The sequence below is a fragment of the Rhinopithecus bieti genome, unplaced genomic scaffold, assembly GCF_001698545.2.
Source record: "Rhinopithecus bieti isolate Rb0 unplaced genomic scaffold, ASM169854v2 scaffold_12049, whole genome shotgun sequence".
Classification (NCBI taxonomy): domain Eukaryota; kingdom Metazoa; phylum Chordata; class Mammalia; order Primates; family Cercopithecidae; genus Rhinopithecus; species Rhinopithecus bieti.
In genome coordinates this window covers 2,324,715-2,334,176 of record NW_016807278.1, presented here as the reverse complement: position 1 = coordinate 2,334,176, position 9,462 = coordinate 2,324,715, and the positions used below count along the sequence as shown (strand labels likewise).

Sequence of the window (9,462 nt, the reverse complement as noted above, 5' to 3'; positions counted from 1 at the left end):
TTTTTTTTTTTTTTTGAGGCGGAGTCTGTCTTGCTCTGTCGCCCAGGCTGGAGTGCAGTGGCCGGATCTCAGCTCACTGCAAGCTCCGCCTCCCGGGTTCCCGCCATTCTCCTGCCTCAGCCTCCCAAGTAGCTGGGACTACAGGCGCCCGCCACTCGCCCGGCTAGTTTTTTGTATTTTTAGTAGAGACGGGGTTTCACTGTGTTCGCCAGGATGGTCTCGATCTCCTGACCTTGTGATCCGCCCGTCTCGGCCTCCCAAAGTGCTGGGATTACAGGCTTGAGCCACCACGCCCGGCCTGTGTTTTTTTTTTAAGAGAAAGAAAAGTAGGCTAGGTGCAGTGGCTCATGCCTGTAATCCCAGTGATTTGGGAGGCCGAGGCAGGAGGATCACTTGAGGACAGAAGTTCAAGGCCAGCCTGGGCAACATAGTGAGACTTTGTCTCTCTTAAAAAATAATAATAATAAAAAAATAACTAGCTGAGTGTGGTGACATGCACATGTAGTCCCAGCTACTTGGGAAGCTGAGGCAGAGGATCGCTTGAGCCCCCAGAGTTTGAGGCTGCAGTGAACCGTGATCACACCACTACACTCCAGCTTAGGGGAAAGAATGAGACCCTGTCTCTAAAAGAAAAGCAAGAAAATAAGATGATTTTAAAAGGGCAGCAGGGAGAGAATAACAACAAGGCAAAGGAAGAGAAAATAAAAAATCTAAGATTTAAAGATTTAAAGAGTACTAAAGAAAGAAGAGGCATGGCGTAAAAATTAAGGGAAGAGGAGGAAGGATATAGAAGAAAAAACTAAACTAAGGGGAACCCAGTAAAAGGGCTGAGACCTTCCAGACGTGCAGAGAGAAGAGCCTGTGCCCAGGACCTGGGCTTCCTTCCAGTCCACCCTTCTAAGATGTCAAGAGCCCATCTGTCACCCCCGCCTCAGGCTTAACTTGGATGGGTGGAAAAACTGAAGCCAGAGACCCCCTACCACAGCTCAGCTGCCCATCCTGTGAATTGATAGTGACCACTCTCTGTCACTGAGATGTGGCCTCCACCTCTGCCAGGCCAGAGAGGAGGCAGCCCAGGGGTGTCCAAGACTGATCAGGAAGTGCAGGGGATGCGGCTTACTCCACAGCTCCTTTTCTTTGCAAAAGAAGAGCTGCTTTGCGGCTGGTGTCCTTTCAGAGCCCGCTGCTTTAGTGCCCTTGGCAGCTTTTCCCAGGTGTGCCTGCCACTCTCTTACCTTTGCTCCCGATGGCAGCTACTTCTTTGACTTTTTCTGTTTCAGACCAAGTCTTCCAGGTACTATCTGGAATACTGTGGTTTGTGTATGCATGTGCACATATGCCCATGGTGAGGGAGCTTCAGGACCAGTCACCGATTTCAATAGAACTTAGAAAGTGTCATGCGTTTGCACGAGGGTCCTGGGAGATAATGGTCCTGTGTACCATTTGCAGCTAGGAGAAGTGAGACTCAGTTGCACAGAGTCTCCAAGGCTTGGCTTATTCACCCTCTCCTCCATCTCCTGATGCCACTGGTCTCACTCCGTAAGGCCGCCTCACCCAGGCTGCTGCTTTGTAGTTGCTCCTGCCTCCTTGCAGTTGTGAAGTGGCATGGACAGAACGTGGACGCTGCATAGCTAGCAAGTGGCAGGTGAGGATTTAGACCAGGTCTTCTGACTCCCAAGCACTCTGTGGGCCACTGAAAGGCTCATCCAGTGCCCAGCGAGCCCAGCACATCTTCCTGCCAGACACATTCACCTTAATCCCCTCTCTTTACACCATCCTGCCATCACATTTGTGGAAACAGTCTCAGCGCCTATAGTGACTTAACCAAGGTCACTCAGAAAGCATGGAAGTGAGTCTCGCACCCAGGGCTCTACAGGGCATTTCCCACCATGCCACCATGCTTTGGGCTTTCCCCACCCCCACCACAGGAAGCTCTGCGTCCTTGGCAGATTTGGGAACACATCTCATGTATAAAGACAAGAGCAGGCTCAGAAAAGCATTGCTCTCCTGCTAAATTGCGTGGCAGGCATCCCCCTGGTTCCTGTTTGCTACTTTTCTCCTAGCAGACTATTGGTTCCCTCCTGACCCCCTGTTTTCCTGCTGTTCAGTTATTGTGCTGATGGGTAAGCCGCTCTTGGATTGGAGCTAAAACCTCCCATTAGGGAACTACGAGGTGCCTGTGTTGGGGGCAGCTATCCCCAGTTTATTTTGGTGGTGCAACGTGGCCTTGCAGGAAACTCTTTCTGTTGCTTCTGAGCCCTCCTGATCCCAGGAAGCACAGAGAGACCTACCATGCAGAGTGAACCCCAGGGCTCTCAGCTCACTCGGCCCCTCCCCACCTGTCTCCTGCTGCCACTGCCTTCTCTTCCTTTTCCTCTGCTTAATAAGAAGAAGTTAAAAATCTTAGCTTGGGCTGGGCATGGGCTTACAGGGCTCACACCTGTAATCCCAGCACTTTGGGAGGCCAAGGCAGGCGGATCACGGGGTCAAGAGATCGATACCATCCTGGCCAACATGGTGAAACGCCGTCTCTCTACTAAAAATACAAAGATTAGCTGGGCGTGGTGGCGCGCGCCTGTGGTCCCAGCTACTTGGGAGACTGAGGCAGGAGAATCGGTTGAACCCAGGAGGTGGAGGTTGCAGTGAGCCATGATCGCATCAATGCACTGCAGCCTGGTGACAGAGCAAAACTCCGTCTCAAAAAGTAAAAAAAAAAAAAAAAAAAAAAAAGAAGGGGTATCTTGAGTATGAGAAGACCAAGCTGTCTTTGTTGCTACCTGAGACAGAACTGCAGTGGCCAGACTGCCTTTCATTGCAGCTAAATGAGATAGATCATTTCATCATTCTACCATGTCAGTGTTGAGGGAGGATCAGTCTTATGCTAGGCACAGCGAAGGGTCCAGATGAACATAAGATCTGATCCCTGCCTTATCATTTAATAGGGGCATAAGACCTATTTACAAATAACCCTTATGCAAGAACAGTGCTTGGTGCCAACATATAAAGTCAAGATCCAGTACCATAGGAAGGGGATCGTTTACAGAAGTAGGGGAACTGCCAGAAGTGTTCCCTGGCCCTACAGGTCAGAGCTGGCCCCAGAAATTGGGACCTATGTAATATGCTTTGCCAGGCTTCTGTGCTCACAAACCCCAAGTCATCAGCCAACCACAAATATTTGTATAGTTTCCATGCGCCCAGGGTATGAGGACTCCTGATCTTGGTGATTTTGGCTGCAAGCCCTGGCACTGGCTCCCAGAGATAGCACTGGGCCCTTATCTCTTTACACCTTCTTGAATTTGGGACTACCCAATCAACGTGACGCGTGTTGACCATCATTATTTAAGCCCAGAGTCCCTCACCAGGCTCAAGTGGGTGCAGAATCTACGTCTTTCTGAAAAGTTCTGCTGTGGGAAGCTGCCATTAGAGAGATCCAGAAGACCCCAGGACTCAGCGGGCCAGTCACTTACCCAGCTCACTGCTCATTGTCCTCAACTGTGGACCTCTGTCCCCCTCTGCTGGCCACTCACAGAATTTCCTGCTGGGACTGTCGAGATGAAGTCCAAGGAGGAAGAAACTGCTGTGAGTTTGCCATCTGTGTTTTATCTTGGGTGTTTTTGCCAGGGCAATGCTGGTGGAGACTGGGAAGCAGAAGCTAGTGCAGAAGTGGCCATTGGTGTCCAGGGCAGAGACTGGATTTCTGGGACAGGATCTCAGGGCAGAAGAATTTCCCTGGTGAGGCTGGCTGCTGTCAGCTTCCTCCAGGTGGTTATTGGAGTAGAGAAACTGCCTTGGAAGTGATGGTGCATTAAGCCAACGGCCAGGGCAGCAGGAAGAGGAGGAGAGGACTCTGGCTGGGGCTGGCTGTGTTCGGATCTGCTGGGGAGCCCCCCTCCAGGCTCCAGTCTTTTTGGCTTTGGAGAGCTCTTCCCTGTCCTGGAAGGCTGGCTGGGAGGCTCACTTCCATTCCAAATCCATGAGACTGCTCTGTTTGTGAGAGGAGCTTCTGATCATGGGAGGCATTTCTGTGAGATGGGAGGGGCAAGGTGGAGTGCTTGTCTTCTGGGTGGTTGAAGGATGCAAGTGCATCCTGTCATGTGTCCTTGTGCACATCCCTTTCAACTTCCCTTGCCCCCCCGCCACCCCTCCGCATTGGTGTCTGTCATACCTGGGCATCCTTATGCACATAACTCACAGTGGAACAGCTGGACTTGGGGAGGGGCATCTCATCAGAGCTTGGTCCTCCCGTGCTCAGTGATCCTGCCAGATGGGAAGGAGCAGCCCGTGAGCCCCAGGGGAGGGGGAAATCTCCCAGAGCAATCCGCCCCTAATCCCCAGGCTGTGCCTCAGTCTGGAGATGGCGGCTGCAGAGCCTGGGAGCTCAGGCACACCTGCTCGCAGGCCCCGGCTTCCTGGAGCAAGCCCAGTGCTGCCCAGGGTCTGTGACCCGGGGGGCCTGACGCACTCCACAGACAGCTGGGGCCTCAGAGCTCCGGGCACCTCGTCGCCAGCACGGCTTCGGGAAACAGTGCCCACACAGGTGAGGCCCCTGGTGGGTGGAAGGAGAGAATTTCACTGGGTGGGGTGGAATTGGGGGATGGAGAAAGGCCTGTTCTGCAGTTAGTCAGGTGGGCTCTGCTTATACTCCAGTCTCTCAGGGAGCTCTCCAGGTATAGAGAACTGTTTGTGGGTAGGAGAAGGGAAGAGCCTTAGGCTGCCAAATGCTGGGAGAGCCCCTGGGGCTGGGTGTGGGTGCCCTGTGCAGGAGGGCAGGTGAACTCTGGCAGAGATGCCTCTAGAAGCTGTGGCTATGTGGCACTTCTGGGGCCCAGGCACCTTATTAAGTGGAAGGGTGTTCCTGGTTGTGGTCACTTCTGTCTATGGAGAAACAGTGACAGGGATGGGGATTGTGAAGGTCCAGTGAATGCTGACCCCAGGGAGACAGTGGGGGAGGCCATAAGGAGTAAAATGTTTGGGGACTGAGAGTTTTTAGGGAATTCAAAGGATGGAGAATGGAGAAGACTTGAATATGAGAGGGCAGCTCAGGGCCCCAACTGGGATCTGTGGGTGTGAGGAGACGAGGAGGGTGCAGGACATTTACTGGACAAAAGTGCTTTGTTCTCCACAGGGCAGACGCTGAGTGGAGGATGTAGTTTTCATCAGAACTGAGGGGTGACCCTAATGGAAGGGGCTAGAAGCCAAGGGTTAGAAGAGAAGGGGTGTCTCCACCAGGACAAGAGAGTAGCCCTTAGGGTCAGGGCAGAAGGAAGAACTGGCTGGCTACAGGAGGTGGCAGGTGGAAGCCTCTGCCTGGTGCCAGCTGGTAATAGGCAGCTGGCTCTGCGTGGCCTGGAGATGAGCAGGTGCTGCCTGAAAGGATGAGTGAGTGACTTTCCTGTCTCTCGGTAGTTTGCACCTGAAATCCCCTTGTAGTAGAGTGAGATGCCTTTTAAAGCTACTGAGGGCATGCTCTGCCCCTCTAATCCCCCATGTGGCAGCTGGGGCCTTGCTACGGGGGTTTTGTCACCCCGCTGTGCCCCTGGCAAAGTGACTCAGGTCCATACTGCCCTACATGTGCCCCATTCAGTATCTAAGCACGTGGTGCCTGCCCGCTTGAGAAAAGCCACTTAGGCTTCCAGGCACCAATTAAACCGATAGGTAGGCTCTTTCTCCACCCCCACCCCTTCGCCCACCTGGGAGCACCCGGGTCAGCTGTGAGGACACATCAGAGCTGGAGTGAGCAGCTTCCTGTGCCCACATATCCTCACCAGGAAGGCAGAGAGCCACCAGCCCCACGGGGCTATTCCTGCTGAGTTGAGAAAATGGAATGGGGGAAGCCTCCGACTTCAGGACCAAGGGTTGGAATAATTTTTCCAGCCTGCTCTTGCTGGAATGTTGGGTTGGTACGGGAAATGACAGGTTCCTTCTCTCCCAGCTTTACTATAAGGTCACATGACCTCTTCGGGTTGAAGGATTTTAGCTGGCCATAGGCTTTCCTCTCCATCCTAGTCCGGTTGACCTCCCCTTCCATCTGGGAATGAGGAGAAAAAGGGAATCTGAGCGTTCTTTATCCTGAGAGGGCCACTGAAATCAGAGTCACGGGGCAGCAGTCAGCAGATTGAAGCATCTCTGCTGAGTCACCCAGGCCTGCCAGCCCTGGGGCCACACTCGCCTGCTGGGCTCTGACCCACTGGAAGCCCAGGCCTTGCTCCCAGGAACGGTGTTCTGCATGGGCCTCGGCCTGCTTGTCTAGACGCATAGACCAGCCAAGGTTGACACCTGATTCCGTTGTCAGGATGACTGGGCTGCCCTGCTTTCCTAAAGGGAAGCATAGGAACCCTCAAAGCTTTTTCTTTGTGTGTTTTTTTTTCCATCTAAGAGTGACCTTATATTGTCTTTCCAACTCCTGAGCAGATGGTAACACGAGAAGGCTCCTTCCTCCCTGTCAGCCTGCTGTGGGGACCCTAATAGGGGTTCTTTGTGAGTCTGGGAAGGGGCTGCCTGCCTCAGAAGGAGGAGGGTCAGAGGTACAGATCTCTCGTGCAACTGGGAGCACAGGTATGGAGCACATGTTCCTTGCAAGTGGCAGCTGTTTCTGTGGTCCATCTTGAAAACTGCTTAATGCATTTACATTATGAAGAAAGAGAACCATGATTCACATTTCCCAATTTACATAGCTAGTGCCCTTCCCCTCCCTCCACAGAGTTTCACTTAAGCCTGGATACTTTCTGTCCCAACAGTGTCTACTGTGTGCCTCCCGGATCTCAGGGATCCAGGCTGCTGGGCTAGTGTGTGAGAGGAAGCACCGGTGTCCCGTGTCCAGGGCTGGGTTGACACGAGGACACTGAGTTCAGGCCCTGGGAGGAGGTGGGAGCCCCAGGAAGGCCATGGGAGCCAGGGCTGGGAAGCCGTGATCCGGCAGCTCCTTATAATCTGGCAGAGAGCCTAATCCAGCTTAATTTAGTGTTGTGAAAGGGGCCAGGGAGGTGAGTCCAGAGTGCCACCAACGCCATGTGGAGGGGAGCCCCCAGGTGTGCATGGGCTGAGGGTAGGTCTCACTGGAGCAGGAAGAGGAATAGGGAAAGTTGGGTCTTGGACACTTGAGAGAACATCCCAGCTGTGGCTCATCCAGACATTCATCAGCACTTCTTAGCCCCCAGCCTTTGTGTAGAGCAAGATATATGGCCCTGACTGGTAGGGTCCCTGAGCACAGGGCATTCTGGTGTGGTTGGATCATGGAAGAAGCATGACTCTCCCTCCACAGTTCTCCTCTTAGAGCTTGCCCAGCCCATTCACAGGGATTAATCTGGAGTCAGGTGCCTGTGGAGTGGCCAGCCTGTCTCAGGCAGGAGGGGGTCGGGTGAGGAGGTCATGGCGTGGGGGCCACAACTCCAGGTGTGGTGCTGGTGGCTGGGCATGGATAGAGAGCTGGGTGGCATGGACCAAACAGGACTCTGATGGCTTGGAGAGAGGCGCAGTGGTGCCTGTGTAGCCCACCTGTGCCCTGCTTTGGGCTGGGGAACCTTGGGCATTTCTGCCTGCTGGTGACTGGGGGTTGAGTAATCTGTCCTGGTCTTCTTTTTAGTCAACCAGCTGCACGACAGGGGGATTAGGAATGTGTCAGGAAGAGCTGCTGCTCTACTAAACCTGACATGGTGAGCTGAAGGACCCAGAGATCCTCCTGCAGACCCACTCTGTAATGGGACAACGGTGGCAGCTGCGGCCCAGGCCAGTGGAAGACCCTGGCCATCCACACCCAGTTGTTGAAACATCACTTCCATCTAGTTCCTAAACATTTTCAGCAAACCCAAGGAAACCCTGTACCCATGAAGCTGTCACTCCCCATTCCTTCCCCCACGCTCACCCGAGCCCCCTGGCAACACTAATCAGCTTTCTGTCTCTGTGGATTTAACTATTCCGGATATTTCATATAATGGAATCATTCATTATATGGCCTTTCTTGTCTGGTTTCTTTCACTTAGCCTAATGTTTTTGAGGTTCACCCATGTTGGAGCATTATCAGCACTTTGTTTCTTTTTTTTTTTTTTTGAGATTGAGTTTTGCTCTTCTTGCCCAGGCTGGAGTACAATGGCACGATCTCGGCTCACCACAACCTCCGCCTCCCAGGTTCAAGCAATTCTCCTGCCTCAGCCTCCTGAGTAGCTGAGATTACAGGCATGCACCACCATGCCTGGCTAATTTTTTGTGTGTTTTTAGTGGAGATGGGGTTTCTCCATGTTGGTCAGGCTGGTCTTGAACTCCCGACCTCAGGTGATCTGCCCGCCTCAGCCTCCCAAAGTGCTGGGATTACAGGAGTGAACCACTACACCCAGCCCCAGCACTTTGTTTCTTTTATGGCCGAATAGTATTTCGTTACAAAACATACCACATTTTGTTGACCCATTCATCAGTTAATGGACATCTGAGTTATGTCCTCCTTTTGGCTATTGTGAATATTGCTGCTGTGAGCATTTGTGTACAAATCAGTGTTGAATACTCATTTTCAATTCTTTCGGGAATTGAAAATATCTAGGAGTGGAATTGCTGGGTCATAAAGTAATTCTATGTTAATTTTTTTGAGGAACTCCCAAACTATTTTCCACATCAGCTGTGCCATTTTAGGTACATTGCACAAAGCTTCCAATTTCTGCACATGTTCACCAACACTTATTCCTTTTTTTTTTTTTTTTTTGAAGCAGGGTCTCACTCTGTTGCCCAGGCTGGAGTGCGTTGGTGTGTATGTTCATAACCCACTGCAGCCTCGAACTCCTGGACTCAAGCCATCCTCCTGCCTCAGCTTCCTGAGTAGCTGGGACTATAGGCACACAGCACCACACCTGGCTGTCTTTTTATTTTTTGTAGACAGGTCTGGCTGTGTTGCCCAGGCTAGTCTTAAACTCCTGGGCTCAAGCAATTTTCCCATTTTGGCCTCCAAAAGTGCTGGGACCACAGGTGTGAGCAGCTGTGTGCAGCCCACTTACTTCCTTTTTAAAAATTACTAGGGTCGGCCGGGCGCGGTGGCTCAAGCCTGTAATCCCAGCACTTTGGGAGGCCGAGACGGGCGGATCACAAGGTCAGGAGATCGAGACCACCCTGGCTAATACGGTGAAACCCTGTCTCTACTAAAGAATACAAAAAACTAGCCGGGCGACGAGGCGGGCGCCTGTAGTCCCAGCTACTTGGGAGGCGGAGGCAGGAGAATGGAGTAAACCTGGGAGGCGGAGCTTGCAGTGAGCTGAGATCCGGCCACCGCACTCCAGCCTGGGCGACAGAGCCAGACTCCGTCTCAAAAAAATAAAATAAAAAATTACTAGTGTCTGGGCTCGGTGACTCATGCCTGTGGTCCCAGGTACTTAGGAGGCTGAGGTGGGAGGATTGCTTAAGCCTGAGACGTCCAGGCTACAATGAGCCATGATCATGCCATTGCACTCCAGCCTAGGCCACAGTGAGAACCTGTCTCAAAAA

The 9,462-nt window shown here is 52.5% G+C and overlaps 1 protein-coding gene across 5 annotated transcripts in view; it reads left to right on the top strand.

The window, feature by feature from the left end:
- Positions 1–9,462, top strand: part of TMCC2 (transmembrane and coiled-coil domain family 2) — a 46,362-nt gene that overhangs the window by 25,464 nt on the left and 11,436 nt on the right. For 2 of the 5 annotated variants that reach the window (XM_017880979.1, XM_017880980.1), the window contains exon 3: positions 3,345–3,579. The exons of the other annotated variants lie outside the window; for them this stretch is intronic. In XM_017880979.1, the coding sequence (XP_017736468.1) occupies positions 3,345–3,579 (235 nt within the window). The remainder of the gene's footprint in view (positions 1–3,344; positions 3,580–9,462) is intronic. 5 annotated transcript variants of the gene reach the window in all.